Below are 26,045 nucleotides of genomic sequence, written 5' to 3' on the forward strand. Positions count from 1 at the left end.
TTGACCTTGGCCCTTTGATGCTATTACCAACCATTCTTGGTTTTGCCAAGTCCAGGCTGGACCCCCTGAAGCCCCTGATGCCAGAAGCCCTTTGCAGGCACAGGAAGCAGACTGAATGGTTTGGGGGAGGCTGTGGGTTCATATCCTGGTGGGGGAGTCCCATGATCAGCCGTTCTGCCCTCCCCGCCACTACCTTTTAAGGGGAAGTAGAATATTTTGGGAGATCTTACTGACCCAAGGGACCAGAAGACACATCCACCAATGACACTGTCAAATCTTATTCCATAGTCATTAAATGAAAAGGAAATTCCACCAGATAATGTTTACAACATATACACTTAACCAGGGATTCACATACAAATATATGAGGAGTTTCTATAGATTGCTAAGAAAATGCAAGGAAGCAAATGGAAAAATAGGCAAAAATAGCCCGGAAATTCACAGTAAAAATAAAATCAGTCAAAAAAATATGGAAGGGAAGAACTCTCAACCACAATCACAAAAACAATTAAACACAAACACATCCTCATTAATACTCATCAGGGATGAGCAAATAAAAAGGGTCAACAGTATCACAGTATTGGGAAGGATGTAGAGGAAAGGGCACTGTCATTCACTGCAGTGAATATAAGCTGGGACAGCCTTTCAGAAGGACATTTGGGTAGTATATAAAGAACATTTCAAAAGCACATTCTCTCTGGTCCAATAATTCCAGTTTAGTCATTAGTCATTAGTCCAAAGTAGACACTTAAGTGCACTTCAAGCACACACACAACATACGCACACATATGTGGCTATTTCCATAACAGCATCACTTGTAATTTATATTTTAAATGGAAACAACCTAAATTTCCATTAATAAGGTAATGATTACATATCATCTATTTCATCCAAATTTTGAAGTCTTACAAAGCCTAATATTATAAGAACATGGGAGATCCATACAGATTGAGATAGAAAACATCAGTAAAAAGCTGTTTAAAAAGCTGGTTGCTGGATGATATGCAGAGTATGATTCCATTTTTTTCAAATAATGGATGTATAACCAACTAGATGCGTGTGTGCATGTTTTCAGGGACATACCCACATGGGAGAAGGATTAGAAATATATAGACCAACCTGACAGTGGTCATCTCTGGCGAATGGGTTTTAGGGTAAGATGTGTGGAGATGGTAAGCAGAAACATTAGACTTTTTCTTTAATATACTACTTTGCTTAATCTTTTATTTTTTTTACAAGTACCTGTTACTTTTATATTAAAAATTATTTTAGAAGATAAAAACCAAACATATATCTTCCTGTGAACATTTTCAAAAGTACAGGCAATTAGAAAGCAAAAATTTAAATGAGCTGAAGTCCCATCAGCCAGAGACATACCATTGACATTTTTCTATATTTTTGGACAGTCTTTTGAAAATGTGCACACATTTCAGAAAAAGAAAAAAAAAAGCCCAATTTTAGAGTTTTGGAGGCTTATGTAAGATTCCTTATGATGGATGTTCCAAAGGTATTTGGTCACACCCTTTCTGTTGGATATTTAGATTATTTCCAGTTTTCTCCCACCATTAATAATGTTGAGCTAGCCATTTTTTTTTGTAAACCTTTGGTTACATTTCTGATTATTCCTCCCCTACCCTCACCACTCCATGAATTCCTAGAAGTGTAATTACACAATTTAAATATATATATATACTTTTAAAAAGTGACCTGCTGCATATTGTTAAGATGGTTATACATTTTAGACTTTCTATAGAGAGTCCATGAGAGTGCCCATTCCTCCCTGGTCAAACTCTGGTACTTGCTAATTTTATAGGAGATCTTGGTACTTGGCCTTTCCTCCCCATCCCCAAGGCGCAAGCTTTGGCCGTTATCCATCCTTGGTCCTCTAATCTGGCCTCACACTAGTCTCCTATCCGAAAATAGTTTTCCAAACATGAATCCGACCCTGACAGTCCGCTGCTTAAATCCCTCAACAACTCCCCTGTACCCCAAGATCAAGGATGCACCGAATAAAACACAATGCACAGCACGGCGTGGCGCGCATGCTCACCCCTGCTTCTGGCAGGGAGCTCCCTGCTGCACCTGTGCTCCCGGCACACCTGCGCCCATGCGCATTTCTCTCCTCTCAGCCCAGGCATCTCCCAGTGCCTTGAGCACCAGCATCATGCTTCAGTTCCCCTGCATCTGTCAGATCAGTGTGATCTGTCCCTGTGCCTGTGACCTCTTTTGTTCAGGTCCACCCTCTTTGGGTCCCCAGTCCTGGCTCCTGTAAGTATGAAAAAGTTGCAGAGTAGACATCCTTGGGGGAGACTCAGCCAAGCCCTTGCTCCCCTAACTGCCTTGCAGACCACCTCTTCTGTTGCACCATTTTGTTTCAACACAGGACACGCTGATGGGATCACAGCGTTTGGGCCTCGGACTTCTAGTCCCCAGACTGTTTGTGCCTGTGCTCTGTGACCTTGGGGAGGTCAATTTACATCTCTGGACCTCTACCTTCCTCTGCAAGATGGGGATAATTCAGTAGGATCTAACTTGGGGTACAGAGAGAGATGTTCTGCCCCTGAAACCATTAGTGCCTCTGGGTACATCTTGCTCCTGCTTCCATGTTTCTGCCCTACCCAGAGGACAAGGGTGAGGCAAGGGTGGCACTAGTGCAAAATTTAAGGGGTGCCAAAAGTTCAGTCATCAAGATAAATCGTATTTTTATGCAATATCAAAAGCTAAAAATCAATGCAAAAAAAAAAAAAATCCGTGGAGGACAAATATCAGCACTTTAATTACAGCCAGTGTCTGCCCAGGCCCCTTCTCTCTGACTGATTCTTCCTTCACTCCCTTCTTCCCCTCACTGCTGCTCTCCTCTTTGGATGCCCACTCCTGGCTCCCACCTCAGGGAGCTCCCCATATTCCCACCATAACTCTTTTGGCTCCTTACCTGTCTCATAGGCTTCGAAAGCTGGACAAGCTCCTTCCTGCTGGGGCTGTGCTTGGTGGTGCTGCGTTGGGGACAGCAGGATTTGGGTGCCCATGGCCAGGCTTTGCAGCAGTAGGGGCCAGAGCTGCCTGGGTCAGGGCTCTGCCCCCCCGGGGGCCATCATAGCTCTCTTGGCTTGTCTTGGGCCTCATCTGCCCTCAGGGTGGAAGCTTGGCTTGAACTTCCTGGAGAGGGGCCACCAGTCCCTCTTGCTGACAGCAGCTTTCCCAGTTTTCCTGGCCCACATGACCCTGTCTTCTGCCTGCGCCTTCTCCGGTCCCTACACCCGGTGCCCAGCCCTCTCCAGGGCTCATGGCTATTACCCCTGGGGATCTCCTTCAGAGTGAAATCCGCCAACTGCCCTGCTGTGGTCACATACTGGGCTCCACCTCCTCCCATTGAAGTCCGCCCACAGTTCCTGCTCCTGGGGCCCTGGGTGGGGCCTACCTGACCTACCTTATTTCCCTCTTCCCCAAGGGTGTCCCAGATCTATGGGGCAACTCTCTGGGGCTTGAAGGGGCCACAGGGAGCAGCTGAGTGCCCAGTGGATCAAGAATCACCAAGGCCTGATTCACTGAGGTGGAGCTGGGGCTAGGGATTCTCTCTCTCTCTCTCTTTTTTTTTAAAGAGTTTATTTATTTAACAGACAGAGATCACAAGCAGGCAGAGAGGCAGGCAGAGAGAGAGGAGGAAGCAGACTCCCCGCTGAGCAGAGAGCCCGATGTGGGGCTCGATCCCAGGACCCTGAGATCATGACCTGAGGCGAAGGCAGAGGCTTTAACCCACTGAGCCACCCAGGCGCCCCTAGGGATTCTCTTCTGACAAGTCCCCCAGGCTGGGTCCCTTCACACTCCAGTTCCTTGGCAGGTTGGGCAAGAATGGCTGTTTCGCCTTTGGTCATCTCAGCTTCTCAGCCAGACAAGGGCCCTGCGGGGAGTGATTCTATGTCCCTCACTCAAAGAGTAACATCAGGCTCAAGATTGTTGAAGCCTTCCAGACTTAGGTCACTCTGGACCTCAGTTTCCTCATCTGTAAAATGGACAGATTTTAGATTATGATTTAGATTTAGATTATTATTCAGCAGGGCAGTCATGATGAATGAAATCATGTGACTGCTAAGCCCCGATGTAGCAGGTGTTGACTAACTGCCCTTCGGATTTGGGCTTTGGAACAACCGTTGGCACGTCATGAGGGCGAGTGTGCCTGCTTTACAGGTGAAAAAAGTAAAGTCCATTGAAAGTGAATGCAGGAGCCAAGGTCATTCTGGGAGTGGGCTGCAGAGTGATTGAGAATCTAGGAGTGAGCTCGTTCCCTGCACTTCAGCCCTCTGTCCACCTGGAAGGCTCATGCTTTGCTTACAAGGGAGCCAAGATATAGGCTCTGTTGGGCAGGGGTGCAGGAGGGATGGGCCGCACAGGTGCTTTGGGTTGGAGTCCGTTGGAAAGCCCAGGAATATAAAACCTAATGCAATGAGACTGATGCAGGAAATGGGGCCAACTGGTGGCTGGGCTGAGATTGTCTTGCCCATTTGAGGATGAGGAAATTGATGTTCAAGCAGATTCTATGCAGAGGTCTGGCCCTGGCATGGCTCCAGAACATGCTTTGTTGATGATGACCCCACTCTCTGGGCCTGGTGAAGTCACACAGCTCAGTGCAGAGCAGTGACAGAATCCCGCCTGTCACCCGGCACCTCCTCTCTTGCTTTCCAGTTGCCTTTTCTGCTGCAAGGTCTTTCATACACCTGCTCAAATCTGGGTTTGCAGCTTCTCATTTCTATGTCAGCAGCTCTAAAAGAGGCCTCCCAGGGCCTGCCTAAGTGACTTTCCTGGGAGGTCCCTTTAATAGTTGTCTGGCCCATGTTTTGAGTCAAGCACTCTTTAATTTTCCTGCTACATTTGGTGAAGATTGTCCTTTCCATGGGATGAAAGCCATGCCTCTGACCTTGGCACCATGAGGGCTGGGGAAGGATGGGTTTCAGTGGTCCAGGCTGAAGCTGTTCCCTTCCAGCATCCCTGTGTGGGTGTGAAACTCACTTGCTACCTAAGGCCCAGAAGTTGTGGTCCTCCAGGGGACAGCCCCAAGTCTTGGGAAGAAAAAGGGGCTTTCCCTAAAGGCTGCACCTGCCACAGCCTCTGGGCAGCCACCATCACAGACCACATCCTATTGTGGTGGCTGTGGTCAGAAATCTGGGCCTGGGCTGTTTCCTGGAGGACTCTTGAGGGATGGGCTGGTCTTCCCAGCTGGTACAGCTGCAGCTCTGGCCCACTCAAGCCTGCCCCTCACATCGTCCCTGGATTGAGATGTATCAAGGGCTGGATTCACATTGGGCCAGAGGAGTCCAGGTACGGCTGTCCTGGTGGGCTCCCTGCTGAGGGTCCCTGGCTCCTCTGTCCTCTGCCCCAGCCCTCCTCTCATGGAGTGGAAGGGTTGTGCCCCTGTCCAGTCACTTCAGCCCTGCTTCCCATGTCAGGGGGTTCCCCCTGCCTCCTGCTGATCAGTCTCCTGCCCACTCTCTATTCCACAGACCTCAGAGACTGCCTGTGACCAGGTCTCCTCAGCTCCTTGCTCCCTTCCATGCCAAACTCAAGTTGGCTGGGCCTTTTTTTTTTTTCTTTTTTGATGTAATTATTTAATGACACAGGAAAATAACAGGTTATGAAACAAGCCGGTTACAAGCAGGGAGTAGAGGATGACTTCACTTCTGAGAAAATTTAAAAGTACATATACAAAACCTTTGATGCCTATGTATGAAAATACTGAGTTTTTACAGCAATCTTGCTCTGTGATTAAAGAGTCTTCCCCTTGTTTTTGTGTGTTTTTTGAGACATGATTATTTCTTAAAAAAAAAAAAAAGTTACTGAATGTCTTAGGTGAAGCATTCTTAAATGCCACGAGTCTAACAATCAAGGCCTGAATCTGAGGACAGGTCCGGCTAGGGGACAACGGTCGAACCCAGACACAGAGGATCACTTAAAAAAAAAAAAAAAAAACAAAAAAAAAACTACTGGGATGCTATTTGTATTAAGCTGTTTCCACCACATTTGATGTTCTCAGTGTACTTGTACTTAACAGGAGACTATGAATATTAACTAGCACAACAGCAAAACAATGCCAACAACTCTGGTTTCAAATTGATCAAAATGTAATAACCATTTCATAGTTATAAAATGCACCGGAAATAAAACAAGATATATTAAATACTCTGGAAGTCAAGAGTTCCTACAACAAAAACCCCATGTGATGAAACCCCAATCTTTGCTGCTCTTTTTGACTACTGTTCATTTCCAATCTTCATCATAAACCTATTTTCATTTCACAGATCTGGAAAGGGCAATTTTTCCTCAAAAAATGTTCTGTCTCCCTGAATACTCTGCAGAGATAGAAGGGTTCAACAAAATCCAAACCACTTGGAACAAAGTTGAATAAGTGGTATCATCATTATTGTGCCTCTTGCAAAAAGATATTTGCTTAGTTATTAAAGGGAGAATAAAAGATTATTACACATATATTGGTATAAATGAGGCTCAAAAATCTCAGGTTCCCACTGTTTCCAACGAATGTTAGGACTGTGAAGGGTGTTTTATTCAAATAACAATGACAAATAACCTACACTGTGGGCTCTTAAAAAAAAAAATTAGGAAAGGTCCACTGCTTTAAAATCTGGAATATACAAAAACCCAATGCCACCTTTAATGTAACGTGCTTCCTAGCCACAGTAGCATTTTCAGGGGAGGTCAAGAACTACGGTTAAGGTCCAAGAAACAACCAAAACAACAAAAAAAAACCCAAAAACAAAAACAAAAAAACTGAGATAATTTTCTGCATCACTACCCCCAGTGTACCAGGTCACTGCCTTCTAAGGTGGGCTGAACTGGGTAATGGACATTAAGGAGGGCACGTGATGTAATGAGCACTGGGTATATAGAAGACTGATGAATCACCTAACTCCACCTCTGAAACCAGTAATATATTTTGTTAATTACTTGATTTTAAATAAAAAAAATAAAAAATACCCTGCCCCCCAAAACAATGACAAATTCGGAGGCAAAAGATCTAAAATACTCTGTTGCCCAACAAAATCCAAAAGATCCCTTGTTTTGCTCTTGAACAACCTAGAAAAATTGAACTCTGTTTTACATCCCCAAATAAGAGTGATATCTCCTGGAAGATAGTATCAGTGCCTGGAGCTTGAATCCGTCAACTCATACTCCTGTTCCATCAGTCCCAATCCTGAAGCTACAATTCCTTTGTTAGAGAAAGGGGAAAAAAATCCATTTCAGGACAAAGCTATTCGAGACAAAAGGAAGGTGTGTCTTCAGTGGGAGAACTGCCGGCTGTCGGAGGACTTCTTGCTAATGTGTTTGAAGATTTTGGACTTCTCGACTTTTTTGGCTTTCTGGTAGCCGAAGCCACCACCGCCTCCTCTCTTTTTAAGCTTGCCGTCATTGCTATTCACATTCAGATCAACAAAAGGAGGCACCTTGAAACCAAACGAAAGAGCAACCTGAGGCAAATTTAAGTTATTAACATTGAAGATCTGTTTCAGAGAGTGGGAATCATATGCTCGAATGTAGGACTTATACGCTTCCTGAGCTGACTTATGAAGGAAGTAGTTCTTTTCAATCAATTTTTCAAGCTGAGACTGAATGTCAGAAATTTTGGACCAGGAAAACTGAAATTCACTTAATGGAACCTTGGATTGCTTCAAGTAACGAAGGAAACCCAATTCTTCAGGGCGTAAAATGAGCAAGGCATGCCCTCTCCCGTTTAGGCCTCTGGCTGTTCTTCCCACACGATGAATATATTCCTTGGGGTCATCTGGAGGGTCATACTGAACAATCCAGTCAACTTCAGGAATATCCAGCCCTCTTGCCGCCACGTCAGTACATAACAATATCCCTGAATCTGCGTTGCAGAACTGGAAGAATGTGGTTGTATGCTTATTTTGCTTCTGCCTTCCATGAATGGCCAAGACAGGCAAATCGGTGTAGTTCAGCAACTCATAGTGGTATTTCACGGACTTACAGGATGAAAAGAAGACCATCAGTTTCTTCTTCCGGTTCTTCTTAAGGAATGTAAAGAGTAGGAGGAATCTCTTTTCCGAGGGACAAACAACATAGCCCTGCTCAAGACCATCCACTGTTGCATTAGCTTTATCGTCATCAATGCCAACATACAATGGCTCCTTTTTCAAAGAAATCCTTGCCAAGTCCTCAACTTTTCGAGTTTGTGTGGCAGAAAAGAGCATGGTTTGCCTGCGTGTTGGCAGAAGTTTAATAATTTGTTTTAATTCCTCTTCAAACCCAACATCCAAGATACGATCAGCCTCGTCAATAACCAGACACTGCAGATTTTTATACATAAATCCTGGGGTATTCTGCATGTGGTCTAGGAGGCGGCCTGGGGTGGCCACGATGATGTTGATCCCATTACCGAGTTTCTGTGCTTCAGCCGACCTGTTGCTGCCACCCATTATCAAGCCGTATGTGTGAACATGGTACGTCATTAGCTCCTTAAGAACACCGAAAGTCTGCATGGCCAGTTCCCTAGTAGGTGAGAGGATAAGAACTCCAGTTCCATTCCTAGGCATGAACTTTAACTTGACAATGTGTTCGACTGCAGGGATGAGAAATGCCAGCGTTTTGCCACTGCCTGTTTTTGCAGCTGCTAGAAGATCCCTGCCTTCCAGAAGTGATCTGATACTTTTATGCTGAATTTCAGTCATGTTTGTAAAACCCATTTCTTTTATTGCCCTGAGAGTGTTCTCATTGACAAGATCAGTAAGAGAAGCAAATGAAGTATCCTCAAAAGCGCCTGTCAGTCCTAGGGGTAGGCTGGGCACTTCACTGTCCTCTTCCTGATCATCTGGCTTCTCCACACTGTTTTCTGTCCCTTCAGGAGCTTGGGCCCCTTCTTCAGAGTCCCCTTTGTCTTCAGTTTTCACTTTTTTGGTATCAGGCCCAGCATCATTCACCATTTTTCTCTTTTTCTTTTTCTTCTTTTTTGGCTCTGAACTGGGAGGCTGTGTTGCTGCTTCTCCATTGATTTTTATGGTAGATTTCTTTCTTTTTTTTTTTTTTTTAACTTGTACAGTTTCCATTGTTTCTTTAGTTCTCTCTCCATTCTGGGCTTCTGAGGAGCCCACATTCACAGACTGTTTCAGGGATTTTTTAACCTTCCCACCTCCCACTGGTTCTTCAGACATATCTCCATTTTGCGTTTCTGATAAGCTCACATCCGAGGCTCCCTGAAGCTTTAAGTTTCGATGGCGCAATTTGAGGTTCCGTTTCTTGATCTTCTTGCGCAGGAGTTTCATGGGTAGATGGGACATGTCGTCGTCGGTAAAGCGCCTCCACTCTTGGCTGGGCTGGGCCTTTTCATCTCACTGTTGTTCTGGGGTGTGTGTGTGTGTGTGTGTGTGTGTGTGTGTGTGTGACAAAGTATCTGTCCGGGGATGCGACAAGTGTTCTGGAATCTCTCAGAATCCTCAGAGTCAGGGTCTGGCTCTGCAGCTCCTGAGCCCCCCCTCCAAAGGGTCCCCGGGAACCCTGAAGACCTCAGCACCTCTGGCGATCCTGAGGGGCAGTCTCACCTCACCCCCAGCTTTCCTCCAGCAAATGGAAAGGGAATTCTACTGCTTCTCTAGATGTCACAGACTCACCATGCTGGTGGGGACCTTCTAGCTCCTTCAACTGATAAAGAAACTGCAGCACAGAGAGGGAGAGTTTCTTTCCCAAGACACACAACAACCTGGTGTAAACATGGTGTTCTGGAACTTAACAGTACCATTCTGAGACCTGGGAGGACCATCCTTTCTCTTTTCTTTTCTTTTCTTTCTTTCTTTTTTTTTTTTTTTTTGCACATGAGGTGGGGCCAACCTGGAACTGAAGGGTGGGGATGCTTCGGAACATTTAGGTGCTTTAACCTCTAAGGCTCCTAATCTAGTCGCCTGGAGTGCAGCCCCAAGAGGACAGTCCAATAGGGGGCAGCAGAGACCAGCAATAGAAGGAGACTAAACCCTACAAAGGGCTGGAGCTCCGGAGGGGTTGCGGGGGAGGCCACGGAAGGGTTCCAGCAGTGGGGCAGGTGGGAGGGTGCAGAGGCTGGACTCTGGTTCTTCATCTTCCCTGACGCCCACCTGGGGGTGGGGTGGGGAGGCGAGTGAATCGAGTCAGTCCAGTGTAGGGTAGGATCCTGACCTGACTCACAGTTTTGCATGGAGTTTTTCTGCATTCATTACGATTTTAAAAAATACTGCATTAGATACTATTTATCTTGATTACTGAGTTTTGGGGTCCTTAATTTTACACGCAACGACAGTGTCTTACTCTGCTCACACTAATCCTGGCTGTGTCCGGAACTCAGAGAAACCTATTGAGGGAGTGGGGGTTAAGCGGAGGGCGGGGTTCTGGAGTGGGTGTGGCCAGCTCCCTGAGGTTCCAGCCTCATCTGACCAGGTGGGTTGATATTTGCATAGCGAATCCCTGTTTTCCAGGCCCTTTCCAAAGTTGGGAGCATGGTGAGGACCTGCATGGCAGGTGGTGGCTTTGTAGCAGCCACAGCTCTTTCAACTGTCTACCAGCAACAATCATCCTGGCAGGTCCTCATCCGGTCAAGGCACCTCCTTAGAGAGTGGTACAATCTCCTTTACTACATTCATAGAAAGCACTCCATCCTGATGGCTACCAATACTAATGTAATTTATATCTGATTCTGATGTCATTATTCTCCAAAGCTCACACACCCTCATATCTATTTATAAATCTGTGTGGCACAACATAGTAACTGTTGCATTGTATGTTGCAAACTAAATATGGACAAATAGCCTAGCGACCAACTTCGTTCATAAAAAGTTATTATAAAATGGATAATCACATAATATCAACATCATTTTATTGCTTGACCATGTCTCCAGACACATCTTTTGATTTTTAATGATTTTATAATATTCCCCCAAATACCCACCCAGATGTTTACATGTGTTGACAAATACAGCCAGATGATTACTAACAGAAGCACATCTGAATAGTATCTTTGACAGTGAGGGCTGGATTTGTCATTTAGATAACACAGTGGGGCTTCTCCCAGATTGAATGGTTCAAGTCGGCACCACCAAGTTTTGAAGGAAAAATATACCTGCAGCACATGAGAAGATGAAAGCGTGTTTCTCAAAAAAAAAAAAAAAAAGGAAAAAAAAATACTGTGTTTGCGAAGATGCAAGACGATTACAGATTTTAATTTTTTTCCCAGTCTTCTAAACTCTATCATGCACAAGAGGTCTCTGAGTAACTTCCAGTCAAGTTTCTTGGTGCGTGTCCCTGATATGAACCTGTTAAAGTGGACAACAAATGGCTGGGTGACACCTCTGTGCAGGGAGCTGATTCTGGGATGGAGCCAGACTGCAGGAGGTTTATAGAGAATGCTTGGGACCAACCCATGTGCAAGGGATGGTGCGAAGCAGAGTGGGCAGAGGAAGGAATCAGCTATAGTGGAGCTTTGCTGTTGGGATGGTCTTTCTCAGCTTCCTCAAGTGGGCTGAGAGGCTTGGTCTTCACACCCTCACACTCATCAGCTTTCAGAGGCCAGCTGTTCAGGGAAGGAACACGGCTCGGCTCTGGGTGGCTCTCTTCATCAAGGGAGCTGACAGATGAGGACAGGGCTGTTTGCAGGCATCTCTCCCAGCAGATGAGGTGATAAACCCTTCATTCCAGAAAGGGTCAAGTGGTGCATCAAACTGCCTACCAGTTCAAATCCTCTCAAAGGCAGGTGGCTTCCAATTCTTTGCTTTCAGCAAAATTAAAAGTATTTGAGATAGAGCTGCAAGCTAATAGACAATTGAAAAAAATAATTTTTGACCATCAACCACTAATGATTTTTGGCATATAATTAGGAAGAAGCTCAGATCCGTGAGTGAAATTCTATTACAAAACTTCTGTTTATGAGGTGAAGGTTTCTTTGGGTTTCACATAAAAATGAAAGCCAGAACAGAATAGATGCGGGGCCTTGCTTCATTCTGGCAGGACCTCATATTCATCAATGGATTCACAAATTGACACTACTTAGTGATTATCTGTGTAAATTTTAATATGTTTTTGTTGTTTCAATTACATACTGCTATGAATAATTAAGATGCCAACTCAGTGTGGCAGAAAATACTTTTAACGCTCAAGGTCACAGGCTGTGAAACTGAATTTTAGAATGTAAACTTAATGTATATTTTTAGGACAGAAATGCATGACAGGATAATGAATAAAAGACTCAGGTGTAAAAATGTATGAGCAGATCAAACTCAGTGCAGGGTATGGAGTGAAAACAAAGTTCAAGATGAGGGAAGAAAGATGGAAAATTTCCAAATGTTAGAGAAGAATTTTCAAAAAGAGTGGGCGTCAATCATGATGATACTCACTTACATTCTCTCTCTACATATAGAAGAACGTTGAGAACATTTTACAAACTTATGGTCAAAACCTTACAGGTCTACTTACAAAGCAGCAGGGAACTTGAACCCCGATTCTTGGAGGGTGGGTGGGCCATGCTGCCGAGGGTGCAGCTGCAGGCCCTGTCCCCCTCCCCAAAGGAGGCTCGTCTCTAATGCATAAATGTCCTGGGTCTCAGCGCAAATCAACAAGCAGGACTGCCATGAGCTGGAGGCCAGCTAGTAGCTGTTTCCTTCCCTTCGAATATATATTTTTTTAAATTTAACAAGATTTTATTTATTTATTTGACAGAGAGATAGAGAGAGAGAAAGAGAGAGAGAAAGAGAGAGAGAGTGCACAAATAGGCTGAGGGGCAGGCAGAGGGAGAGGGAGAGGGAGAAGCAGGCTCTCCACTGAGCAGGGAGCCCGATATGGGGCTCGATTCCAGGACCCTGGAATCATGATCTGAGCCGAAGGCAGTTGCTTAACTGACTGAGCCACCCAGGCGCCCCTCCTTCCAGTATCCTGACTCCTCTGATCAGTCCTGAGGGAAGCGAGCGAGGAGCTAAACCTGGGGAGGGAACAAAGCAGTCCCAAGGATCAGCTAGTAGGGGGACGTCTGGACCCACAGGGCGCTGATGACAGCCTCTATGACTCAAAACAGGCCCATACCTGCCATTTCTCAGCAGGATAAACAGAGGCCCCAAGAGGGCAAAGAACCTGCTGGAGTATCCCAACCCTGGAGGGTCGGAGCTGGGACCAGAGAGGATGCCTGGCCCTCAGGCCTGTAGCTGCTCAGACAGCTGGTGAGGGTGTCAGGTCTGGGTAGGAGGGTTTGTGGCTCATTTCCCCATCTGCCTGTGTCACTGTGAGCATTACCACTATTGTCCCACACCTGACAGTAGTAGTCAGCCTCATCTGCAGCCTGGGCACCGCTGATGGTCAGGGTGGCCGTGTTCCCTGAGTTGGTTCCTGAGAATCGCTCAGGGATCCCTGAGGGCCGGTTGCTATCACCATAGGTAATCAGCAGAGGGGCCTGGCTTGGCTTCTGCTGGTACCAGTAAGCATATTTCCTACCAATGTTGTCTCCCCCACACGTGATTCTGGCTGTCTGTCCCAGGTTCACTGACACCGAGGAGTCCTGAGTCAGCTCATAAGCGACTGTGGAACCTGCAAGAGAGGACATGAGATGTGGGCTTCCATCTGAGGGGACTCTGCTTTCTTGGTCTGGACAGAGCTCCAGGGGTTCTCTTGACCCCCAGAGTTGCCCCTTCCCAGCAATCTCAGCCCAAGGAACCCAGAGCCTTGGATAGAGCCTTTGAAGCAACATGAGCCCCCAGCCCCTTTCTCTGGGCAAGTGCAGTCCCTTAGAGCTCACACAGAGCCAGTAAGCACAGTAGGAGGTTTCGCCCATCTAGCCCCTCATCCTGCAGCAAGGTGAAGAGATTCTGTCCCCTACTAGATCCCAGTGAGCCTGGGCATAGCACCTGTGCAGTGAGCAAGAAGGCCGAGGAGGAGAGGGGTCCAGACCATGGTGGAGGCACCCTGATTCTGCTCCCAAGGCCCAAGGCTGGGCAAAGTTCCTCCCAGGCCTTTCTTATCCCCTTGCTGGACAGACCCGCTGGTTATGCAAATCAGCCAGGCCTCAGGGGCTGCTGCTGAGGAGCTTCATGGTTTCAGAAAGGGAAGGGCTCAGCCCCAAGGGGCATAGACTGGAGCGAGGAGTCCCTTGTAGTTCCCACCCTCAGCTCAGGGAATCCCTCTGGTGGTTGTGTAGTCTGGGGCTACAACTCCAGTTTTAGGCTGTGCCCTGGCATAGCTCCTGGGCTATTCTGATTGGAGAAGCAGAGTCTGTTTTCCAGGGAACCTAAGTCCTGCTCACAGAATCCTCCTAGATCCTGTCATCAAGGTGGCCAGAGTCATGGTGGTGATGCTGAGATTGTTCTGGACCCCCAGAACAATCTTTCTCTTCCCTCTGTTCCATTCTGGCTCAGGAGGGAGGTGGTTCATATCACCCAGGACTCGTAAGTGTCTCATCCATCCTTGTGTTGTGGTGGAGGCTGCATGCTGGTCCACTCCCAGCTCCACCTTCAGAACGTTCCAATCTGTGTCTCCTCTGACACTCCCAGGCCCCAATGCAGTGACCTTCCTCATCCCCACTCCAGGAAAACCCTGCATGCTTAGACAGGGGCAGTGTCCTACTGCAGATCACAGTTTGTGAGCTGTGAACATCAGAATCTGAGTAAAATTCCTCTCTTGCCAGGGGCACATGGGGCTGTGAAGGGTCCATGGAGGTGCTGTGTCTGCTCCTGGACAGGTGGTGGTGCCAATTTCTCGGAATCTCCGATGTGCCCTGGCTAGGGCAGAGACACATTATGTGCTCAAAAGATACGACTTGAGTATAAGAGAATGAAATTTGGTAGTGAATTATAAGAATGCCTCATGCGAAATTAAAATTACTTTTTTAATTTCAGTTGCTAGCAAAAATGCATTAAGTAATAAAAATTGTTATAATTTATGAGGTTGAGTAATGGTTATTGTATCCCTGGAGTGGAAAAAGAAAAAGGAAAAAAATTGGCACCAGCCTCCTGGAGACAGAGGGGGAAAGGAGGAACTCCTTGTAGTAGGACAAGGAAGCTCTCAGAGCAAAGAGGAGGGGTGGGGGAGGGATGTGTGTCTTCAGTGGGAGGGGTGTTTATAGACTTTTGAGAGCTTCTGCACCACCGGGGTGTGTGTAAGAGATTGAAGTTCCAAATCTGTGCCAGATAAATGGGTAATTACTGCAAGATTTGGATCAGCATAAGAAAGAGCCAAAAGATTTTGTACATTAGTGTCAAACATGATACTAATGAATCATGAAGGAATCAAGAAGGAAGACAGCTTTTCCTTCAGATCTCAGGTCATGGTAACTAACACCCCCTGCATGTTAGAACCCCTGATGCCAGGCCCACTCCATCACCAGGTGGCTAGCCAGGTGATCTCTGCTGCCCCCTGGGCTGTGACAAAAGCACAGGTGGTTCACGCCGAGTCGGGATGCTGTACATGCTTTCAGCAGATCATGTGTTAGACCTAGGTGGTATTGCTTCTCTCTGGGTCAGGATTCATGGGTCTAGGAACCGGGGTGGAAATGGGAATGGCAAGCACTCACTCTTATCCCTAGTGGGCCACCAGCAAAATGTTCCTTTCTCATCTCTGGCACTTTGCTCTCTGATTGACTGCCCTGCACTTGCTGGTTGAGACAGCTCTGTGGCTCTTCCTGGCTCCTCCTTGTAGTGAGGCACCGGGAAAAGTAGGGGACACTGGCTGCCGTGGCTCATGGTGACTATCATGGGGGACTTGGGTACCTACTACCCATTTGGGTTTGGCAGGTAGGTGTATAGATTCAGAAGATCCCCTAATACTCCCTGGGGCTGCGATTACAGTCATATATTCACCACAATCCAATGCAGCAGATCTAATAATGGACAAATCTTCCAGAATGAAGGTTTGATTGTCCCAACTGGCAGAGCTGATGACTAGCTCAAGTCTTTGCTGAGGGAAGGGGAATGTGGGGTGGGCAGGTCACTGCTTGACCATAGGTGGTGAAAAAATGAGCAGGATACAAGGACAAGTGTTTCTTCCTCATAATGACGTGAATATGTTTGGATATATATTAACCATATGCTTTTGTCTTATTCTCCTGTCTTATCCCATTATTATCTAACAACAGATGTGTTAATAGTTAACTTTATATCTCAATATAGAAATTAGAGGATATCAGATCAGCTGGGACAAAAACAATCATCACTGCAGACAACAGTATACTTTGATTCCTCTTGTGGGGAAAGGGTGAGTGTGTTTGTAATTGTTCATTGGATGGATTCATCATATTAGGTGGAAGAAAAGTTACCAATATTTTCTTCTTTTAGAGCCTGTGGTTAGCCTGGGTTGGGTTGATTTCATGTGAATGAGGGGTGGACTGGGATGGCTTATTAAGTGTCAACATTGACAAGCTGATTGTATCCACAGAATTGTCTCTCCATATTTCTGGGTAGGATGGAGGTAGAGAGATTCTTGTGCAAGATGTGGTGGGGGTAGAAGTGAGGCAGCACCCATCATGGGTCTCACTCCTGTGATTGAGTCTCATCTGGCCACTCTGGAGGAGGAGACAACTCTCCCAATTGCTCTCATTCACCATCAGGATAGATGTGACTCTCCGACTGTCTGTCAGAACCCAGAGCACCTAGTGTGTCTGCACCTTTTTCATTGTTTAAAAACACAGGGAACTGAACTGATCTGACACACGTAATGGGGTTTAGGGGGACAAACCAGAGCTTTGCGGGTAAAAATAGCCTTCTCAGATCCCTGAGAACCCTTTTGGAGGTGCCGGCCTTCCTGCATTGGGTTCCTGGAAGCAAACTCTGACATGGAGAAGTGCTCTGGGGAGGTCAGCCTGGGCAGAAGCAAAAGGGACCCATAGCGAGCCATCAGATGAGGTCTCCTCCCTGCAGGGACCTCTCAACTGTTTAGGACATCTGAACCTGAGGAAGGGTCTTGAGATCTTGGACTCAGGCCATCGTTCAAGAGAATCTCTCTGAGAAGGATTAGAAACCTGGGGGGAAGCCATCTTCTGAACCAAGAGCACTTCCCAGCAAGGAGCTTCCCTGTGAGCTGCCAGGGGCCTCAGACAAAATGGGGGCATGTATGAGCCCAGAAGAGGGGTGGCCTCAGTGGGTAATGCACTGGTCTGCTCCACTCAGAATCCCCAGCTGCCATGCCGGCAGGGATTCAGGAGCTCAGCTGAGCTGGAAAATTCCAGACTCTAATCCTGGTCAGTGAAGGGGTGGCCCATGGCCACCATATGGAAATGCACGGTCAATGACAATGGATGGAGGTTCTTTCAGCTTGTCCTTCCACCCAGGCCCTCCAATTCCAAACACACTCAGGCCCAGACAATCTCAGGAGCCCCAAATCAACCCTGATATACCCTATACAGGTACTGCCTGAAGGGTAGGGTGGCTAGTGAGGTCTGGGGACCTTGGGTCTGGGGACCTAGGTCAGAGCTGCTCACTGCTCTGTGCACAGGCCTCCTGGGGATAGAGGAGAGTGTGACACAGATGGGGAAGGGATTGTGTCTCACTTCCCTGTCTGCCTGTGTCACCGTGAGCAGTACCAGTGCCCTCTGATGACTGACAGTAATAATCAGCCTCATCCTCGGCCCGGGCCCCGCTGATGGTCAGGGTGTGTGTGTTCCCTGAACTGGAGCCAGAGAATCGGTCAGGGATCCCTGAGGGCCGTTCAGTGTCCTTATAAATGACCAGCTTGGGTGTTTCGTCTGGCTTTTGCTGGTACCATTGTGCATAGTATTTGCTCAGTACTTCTCCAGAGCAGGTGATGGTAGCCGTCTGTCCCAGGGACACGGACACCGAGGGAGGCTGAATCAGAGCACTGGAGGCCATGGAGCCTGAAAAGACAGAAGAGGAGAGGTTGGTGTGAGGTTCAAGGGCTCCTCCTAGGGAACCAATCTTGAGCCTGTGCTGGTCTGAGCTCAGGGTTCACTTCAGACGCAACTCAATTCTTTGGGGACTGAGCATGTGGCAGCCCTGGGGGCAGCACCTGTGCAGAGAGTGAGGATGGGGAGCAGAAGAGAGGTGAAGGCCATGGTGGATGTGCTCAGAGCTCTGCCTCCTAAGACCCACAAACCTGCTGGGCTCTACCCCAGGCTCTTTAATTCCCTTCCAGGCTCTTGGGACTGTGATTGTTAGTACTTATGCAAATTTCCTCCATTTCTGGGCTTCTACATGATAAACCAGTGGTGAGATCAGAACATGTGACTGAGGAGGCAGAGGGGAGCCCCCAGATTCCTCCAGCCAGCTCTCAGTTCAGACCATCAGCCTTTGTCTGCAGGGTCTGGGATCATAGGCACTTTCTGGGGATCAGACTACATAACTAACTCCCTGTGCCCACCCTGCTGGCCATCTGTCCTTGGCTCCCTCTGTGGTCTTTCAGAAGCCTGGCCGTGGGGCTGGGCTGAGCCCTCTGAGAGTACAGGCAATACCTGATATAGGGAGGGTGGTCCTGTGGCCTCATTACATTCCTCATCCTCCTGTGTGTTGTCCCCTCTGTTTCCCCAGAAGCACTGTGATCCCATGCTTCCCATGTCATTAAATTGTGGAACTTTCTCATTAGTATTTTTGTGCATCATTTTGTCTGTGGGAGTTCACTAGTTAACCCACCACCTGCTGTTGGAGATGCATCACATCTTCTAGTCTATAGTCACATGGTGATTTTGTCTCTGTGACTGATACCCCCATCCTAAACAGAGGAGCAATTGACATTGTCAATAATTTTCTTTTATTTTTTCATCAATATTAGATACAGTCATGCAAATTTCATGAGAAACCATCCCTGAGTTAAAAAACCACCATCAAGCTCCATGTCTTGTCAGGGTCCCCAGGGTCATGTTTTCCCATTTGGGGTGAGCTTTGTAGCCAGAGCCAGGGTCCTTGCAGGAGCTGGATTCTGTCACTGAACCAAGGACAGCTCAATGGACCAGAGCTGTGGCTTCAGGTAGTGAGAATCCCTTCACTCTGGAGACAGTCTCATCAGGAGACTGTGGATGGTCATTCCAGGCACCAGGAGTTCCCAGTGTTCATCCTCCCTCACCCTGAGTTGCTCCTGAGCAACAAAGTTACAGCCTGGGCTCCTGTGCCCGGAGGTGGGAAACAGGCAGAAGGTGAGTGGTCAGGGGGTTCTCAACATGTCCAGCTCAGAGGATTCAGTTCCCGGAACACCGGTACAAAGTGCAGGGAGCTGCATTTCCCATGTGAGACATTCACTGTGTCAGGACTCCTGTCAGTGTCCCGGGTGTCACTGTGTGTCTGACCTTCAGATCAAGGTCCCCTCAGCAGCTGGATATAGGAGTGATCACTCCAGATTCCTCCTGAGGACTGAACCCTGGACCTCTACTGACCCCCAGACCTGCTGGCCCTGTGAGGCTCCCCACTGGGCAGTCCCAGTCTCTGTCCTGCTGCTCCTGATGCAGCTCTGCTGCCCCCTGCTGGTGGAGGGGGATTCAGACCAGGAGCTTCCCTCCTGCAGGTCAACCCAGAGCACCGGTCACTTAAGAAAGGGCGTAGACCACGGTTTCCAGCCTCCCACAGGCAGCTGTCTCTCTGTCCTGCTCAGCCCAGCACAGCCAGGTCACATATACGGTTCAGTAGGCGGGGCAGGTGGGATTCCTGTACTTGTCCCAGGGTTGAAGTGTCCTGGAGAGCCTGCTGTCTTATTTCAGAAAGAAGGGTGCCAGGTACAGTGTAGTGCGTTTGAAAAGGGTCAGAGTCCAGACAAACCTGTGTGATGTCCCATGGCCACCAGTTTTCAGTGTATTGGGGAATAAGGACTGATGTTTCCTGCATCCCTATCCATGTAGTTGGGTCATGAGAATAGCAGGTGTTGCTTCTGGTGCTAAGTTCAGTTGAGCAGGCAAACCTTTACTTTACTTTACTCTTCTTAACAGCCATCTTTACTGCTATAAGTTTTTTTTTTTTTTTTTTTTTTTTTTTTTTACAACTCACATCTCCTGGTTCTTGGTGTGGGAGGATTTTGAACTATCCTGTTTGTGGTCTGGTGAAATTGGGAATCTGCTAATTCAGACTTGGGTAAAATTGCATGTGATGCAGGTCACAGAATAGCTGAAAACTTTTCCTTGTGTACTCACAGAGGTAGAGAGTTGATTCCAACACCAAGGATAACTCACTGAGACCCTATTGGGTCTGTCTAATTAATTAAACTCTTCAATAATTTGTACCATTTAATTTGAAAACAAGTATTTTTCACATCAGTATAAACTTCCCCATTTCACAGCAGATAAAGTGAGTGCTCAGAGAGGCTGACTTCCCAGGAAAACAGAGGAGAGTGGGGCAGGTCCAGGAGTGGAGCTCAGGTGTGCTGGATTCAGACTCTGAGCTCCCTGTTGCAGAGCTTGGGAGGGAGGAGTATGACTTCCCTGATCTGGTTGTGGAGAGTGTGTTATGGGTCCTTCTGACTCCTCCTAGCAGGGATTCAAAGTAGAGGCATTGTCTAGGGTGTTTCATAATGACTGTCTTGGGGGCAATTGTGTGTCTATAACACAACTGGGGTAAACAGGAGTATATGGACTCAGGAGATCCCCTAAGATACCTGCGACTGTGATTACAGTCATCAATTCACCACAATCCAATGCAGCAGGTCTGATAATAGACCCATCTTCCAGAATGAAAGTTTGGTCATCCCAACGGTGGGGGGGATCATGACTAGCTCAGGTATTTGCGGAGGGAAGGAGACTATGGAGTAGGCAGTGAAGAAGGTAATTCTAGACACTGCAGTGACCACCGGGTAGTAGGAGAAATGAGCAGGAAGTAACAAGTGTTTCTTCCTTATGTTGACATGAATACGTTTGGATATATAGTCATAATTTGTTTCAGTTTTGTTCTCCTGTCTGATCCCATTATCAACTAACATCATATGTGTTAACAGTAGTTAACATTATGTCTCAGTTAAGCTGGGACAAAAATAAAGATCACTAACAGACAAAATTTATTTTATGTCCTCTTGTGGGGAAAAGGTGAGCATGTTTGTAATTGTTCACGGGATAGTTCTATCATATCAGGTGGAAGGATGGCTGCCAACATTCTCTTTATTTGGAGACTATGGTCTGTGGGGATCTTGTTAGATTTTATGTGAATGAGGGGTCGACTGTGGTGTCTTATTAAGTGTTACTATTGATAAGTTGAGCTGTGTTTCACAGAACTATTGTCTGTCTATATTTCTGGGTAAGGTGGGGTTAAAGAGAGATTCTTGCACAGATTTGGGGGTAGAAGTGAGGAAAGACCCATTTTGGGTCTCACTCCCGTGGTTGTGTTTCTTCAGGCCACTCTGTCAGCAGCAGCAACTGCATCATCATCCTCCATTCAGCATCAAGATAGAGGTGACTCTCCAACTGCCTTTCAAGACCCAGAGCACACAGTGTGTCTGAATCTTTTTCCATTGTATAAAAACACAAGAAACAATCTGATCTGTCTAGGACAAGCAAATTGGTGATTTGGGAAAGAAACACCAGCTTTGTATATAGTAGCCTCCTTAGGTCCTGGAGGATCCTGTCTGGGATGCCTGCCTTCCTGCATTGGGTTCCTGGAAGCAGACTCTGAGATCGCAAAATGCATGTGCAGTAAATCTGGAAGGAGCTGGGGAAGTCAGCCTGGGCAGAAGGAGAAGGGACCCACAGTGAGCCATCAGGGGAGTCTCCCTCCTGCAGGGAGCTCTAAAGCTGGGAACTTCAGGACATCTGAACCTGGGAAGGCCCTTGGGATCTTGAACTGAGGCCATCATTAAACTGAACATCTCTGAAAAGGGGCAGAAAACTGGGGAGGCAGATTTTTGAAGCACAGCACTTTCCTGTGAGGAACTCCCCTGTGAATTGTCAGGGCCTCCTGCAGGGGTAGGTGGGTGAGTGATCTCAGAAGAGGGGATGTAGGTGACCTCACAGTGTCCAACGCCCTTGTCTGATCCTCTCAGAATTCCAGCTGCCATGGACCAGGGTTTCAAGAGCTCAACTGAGCTGGGAATCTCTGGGTTCAAATATTGGGCAGTTAGGTAAAAATATTTCCCAATGACCACAATAGGAGATGAAAATCTCTGTTTTTCCACCTACCCAGGCCCTCTGTCCCTGATTTATACCCAGGACAGACAAGCAGGGCAGCCTAGTTCTGTCAGCCCTCAATGCATCCCTGACCCTTCCTGTGCAGAGTCTGTCTGGAGGTCAGTGGGGAGAGGGAACACTGGGGATCACACATGGGTGTACCTGGGTCAGAGCTGCTCATGTTTTGTGTACAGTCCTCCTAGGGCTGGGGGAGAGGGTGACACAGATGGGGAAGGAATTTGTGTCTCACTTCCCCATCTGCCTGTGTCACTGTGAGCATTACTGCTACCACCCTTATATGATAGAAAATAATAGTCAATGGACTCTGAAAAACGATCTGAGAATTTTGAAGGGGTGGGGGGTGGGAGGTTGGGGGCACCAGGTGGTGGGTATTGTAGAGGGCACGGATTGCATGGAGCACTGGGTGTGGTGCAAAAATAATGAATACTGTTATGCTGAAAAAATAAAAAAATTAAAAAGAAAAAAAAGAAAAAGAAAATAATAGTCAGCCTCGTCCTCAGCCCGGGCCCCACTGATGGTCAGTGTGGCTGTGTTCCCTGAAATGGAGCCAGAGAACCTGTCAGGGACCCCTGAGGGCCAGCTGCTATCAGTATAGATGATTGTCACGGGGGCCTGGCCTGGCTTCTGTTGGTGCCAGGAAACATATGTACTTCCAATGTTGTCTCCCCCACAGGTGATGCTGGCCGTCTGTCCCAGGTTCACTGACACTGAACCTGGGCCAGTACATAGGCAGCCAGAGAACCTGCAAGAGAGAAAAGGAGAGGGAGGCTTTCAAATTTGGGTTTTATCATTAGCAAGCCCATTCCTCCTTACCTAGATTGGAGTTTAGGGATACTCTGGGCATACAGGACACCTCTGTCATATGTCTCAGGCCCTGGGAACCCTGTGCCTCGATGGTGGGTAGAGCTTTTGAACAAACAAGAACCCTGACCCTCTTTCCCTGGGCAGGTGCAGCCCCTTAGGGCTCACACAGAGCCCTCTAGCCCTTCATCTTGCAGCTGGGTCCTAAGCATCCTGCCCCCATAGGCAGTGCTCTGCTGAGCTCCACGTCAGGGCCAGGCTTATGACAGTTCTGTGCGTCTGGGTGGGTCTGAGCCTGGGCTCAGCACCTGTGCAGTGAGCCAGGAATCCAGGAGAAGAGGGGTCCAGGCCATGGTGCTCACAGTGACACAGGCAGATGAAGGTGCCCCAGTTTGCTCCCTGAGACCCTAGGCTGGAACATTCTTCCCCAGTCCTCTCTTATCCCCTTGCTGGTAACACCTGCAGGTTATGCAAATCATTTGGGGCTTAGGGGCTCTGCTGAGGAGCTCTGTGGCTTCAGAGAAGGGTCATCCCCAAGGGACACAGAGGGGTAAGGGTGGACCCTGAAGACCTCCCATCAGCCCAGGGGGTTCTACTCTATCAACTTGCCCCATAGTTGTTTCTGAAATGTCCTCTCCTTGCTCCAGTTTCTGCCCAGATCCCTGTTTGTGACCGTGAAACGAAGAGAATTCTTCACTTGCTAAGCACACATGGATATTTGCAGGAGTTGTTGAGGTGCTGTAGGTGATGTCCTCAGGGAGAGCTCCTAGGGCAGGTCATAGATACTGTAGCTCAGTCTCCCCAGTGTGCACTCAGTTCCTGGGATAGATGCAGTGTTTGAGCGCGGTTTGACAGTGACTGGGTTTTAGCAGAAATGGGCTGGTTTGGAGAGGCATGAAGTATTGGACCTGTGCAAGAGACAGGCAAATTCTAGAAGACACAGATTTGAGCGAGATGGAGTTAGAATTTCATGTCGATGGTAAAGATGACACTATAGAAACTCTATAACTTTTCCTTTAGGTCTCAGGTGGTGGTGACAAACCCTCCCTCCCAACTAGAATCCCTGATGCCCAGACATACCCTATGTTCAGGAGACTTTGCCAAGTGATCTCTACTGTTCCCCGGAGGCCACTCCACGTAGGTGACTGGAGGTGCAGGGAAGACCTTCCTCCAGGTGGAGATTCTGAATCCATTGCTCCGATTTTGAGTCCCTGATCCATGGACCTTTGGCTCCATGTGAGGCATCGCTTTTCTTTCCCTCTTCCTCCCTCCCTCCCTCTCTCCCTCCTTCCTTCCCTCCCTCCCTTTTTTCCTTAACATATAATGTATTATTTGTTTTAGGGGTACAGGTCTGTGATTCATCAGTCTTACAGAATTCACAGGGCTCACCATAGCACATACCCTCCCCAGTGTCCATCATCCAGCCACCCTATCCCTCCCAACCCCCTCCCCTCCAGCAACCCTCAGTTTTGTTTCCTGAGATTAAGAGACTCTTATGGTTTGTCTCCCTCTCTGGCTCCATCTCGCTTCATTTTTTCCTATGATACACTGTCTTATTTCTCAAATTACTCATATCAGTGAGATCATATGATAACTGTTTTTCTCTGATTGACTTATTTCACTCAACTTAATACCCTCTAGTTCCATCCACATTGCTGTAAATGGTAAGATTTCATTTTTGAGGGCTGCATAATATTCCATATACCACATCTTCTTTATCCATTCATCTGTTGATGGACATCTAGGATCTTTCCATAGTTTGGTTATTGTGGACACTGCGACTATAAACATTAGGGTACACATGCCCCTTTAGATCTCTACATTTGTATCTTTGGGTTAAATATCCAGTAGTGGAATTGCTGGGTGGTAGGGTAGCTCTATTTTCAACTTTTAAAAAAAGATTTTATTTATTTATTTGAGAGAGAGAGAGAGAGATCACAAGTAGGCAGAGAGGCAGGCAGAAAGAGAGGGGGAACCAGGCTCCCTGCTGAGGAGAGAGCCTGATGTGGGGCTCAATCCCAGGACCCTGAGATTATGACCTGAGCCAAAGGCAGAGGCTTAACCCACGGAGCCACCCAGGCGCCCCTATTTTCCACTTTTTGAGGAACCTCCATACTGTTTTCCAGAGTGGCTGCACCATCTTGCATTCCCACCAACAGCGTAGGAGGGTTCCTCTTTTTCCGCATCCTTGTCAACATCTGTCTTTTCCTGAGGTGTTAATTTTAGCCATTCTGACTGGTGTGAAGTGGTATCTCATTGAAGTTTTGATTTGTATTTCCCTGAGGCTGAGTGATGTTGAGCACTTTACCATGTCTGTTTGCTATTTGGATGTCTTCTTTGTAGAAATGTCTGTTCATGTCTTCTGCCCATTTCTTGATTGGATTATTTTTTCTTTGGGTATTGAGTTTGACAAATTCTGTATAGATTTTGTATACTAGCCCTTTATCTGATATGTCATTTGCAAATATCTTCTCCCATTCTGTTGGTTGTCTTTTGGTTTTGTTGACTGTTTCCTTTGCTGTGCAAAAGCTTTTTATCCTAATGAAGTCCCAATAGTTCATTTCCCCCTTTCTTCCCTTGCCTTTGGGGATGTTTCTAGGAAGAAACTGTTGCGGCTGAGGTTGAAGAGGTTGCTACCTATGTTCTACTCAAGGATTTTGATATATTCCTGTCTCACATTTAGGTCTTTCATCCAATTTAAGTCTATTTTTTGTGTGTGTTATAAGGAAATGGCCCAGTTTCATTTCCATGTGACTGTTCAATTTTCCCAAGACCATTTGTGGAAGAGACTCTCTTTTTTTTCATTGGACATTCTTCTTCTTCTTCTTTTTTTTTTTTTTTAAAGATTTTTATTTATTTATTTATTTGACAGAGATCACAAGTAGGCAGAGAAAGGCAGAGAGAGTGGAGGAAGCAGGCTCCCTGCTGAGCAGGGAGCCCGATGCGGGGCTCGATCCCAGGACCCTGAGACCATGACCTGAGCCGAAGGCAGAGGCTTAACCCACTGAGCCACCCAGGCACCCCCTCATTGGACATTCTTTCCTGCTTTGTTGAAGATTAGTTGACCATAGAGTTGAGGGTCAATTTCTGGGCTTTCTATTCTTTCCACTAAACTACGTGTCTGTTTTTGTGCCAGTACCATACTGTCTTGATGATTACAGCTTTGTAATAGAGCTTG

The 26,045-nt window shown here is 47.1% G+C and overlaps 3 protein-coding genes and 1 gene segment (V, D, J or C); all 4 read right to left on the minus strand.

The window, feature by feature from the left end:
• LOC125082616 (immunoglobulin lambda-1 light chain-like) overlaps positions 1 to 26,045 on the minus strand; it is a 306,686-nt gene that overhangs the window by 16,242 nt on the left and 264,399 nt on the right. The window lies entirely within an intron of this gene.
• Positions 1 to 26,045, minus strand: part of LOC125082615 (immunoglobulin lambda-1 light chain-like) — a 173,309-nt gene that overhangs the window by 6,989 nt on the left and 140,275 nt on the right. For 2 of the 8 annotated variants that reach the window (XM_047698420.1, XM_047698422.1), the window contains exon 3: positions 9,713 to 9,721. The exons of 5 other annotated variants lie outside the window; for them this stretch is intronic. In XM_047698420.1, coding sequence (XP_047554376.1) covers positions 9,713 to 9,721 — 9 coding nt within the window. Of the gene's footprint in view, positions 1 to 9,712; positions 9,722 to 19,868; positions 19,875 to 26,045 lie in introns of all 8 variants that reach the window. One more of the 8 variants, XM_047698421.1, reaches the window with a different exon arrangement.
• Positions 1 to 26,045, minus strand: part of LOC125082613 (immunoglobulin lambda-1 light chain-like) — a 301,131-nt gene that overhangs the window by 2,982 nt on the left and 272,104 nt on the right.
• LOC125082606 (ATP-dependent RNA helicase DDX18-like) lies at positions 7,159 to 9,314 on the minus strand. Its single transcript, XM_047698392.1, has one exon. The coding sequence runs from the start codon at positions 9,300 to 9,302 to the stop codon at positions 7,287 to 7,289; it is 2,016 nt and encodes a 671-aa protein (XP_047554348.1). The 5' UTR covers positions 9,303 to 9,314; the 3' UTR covers positions 7,159 to 7,286.

Source organism: Lutra lutra, chromosome 12, assembly GCF_902655055.1.
Source record: "Lutra lutra chromosome 12, mLutLut1.2, whole genome shotgun sequence".
In the NCBI taxonomy this organism is placed as follows: domain Eukaryota; kingdom Metazoa; phylum Chordata; class Mammalia; order Carnivora; family Mustelidae; genus Lutra; species Lutra lutra.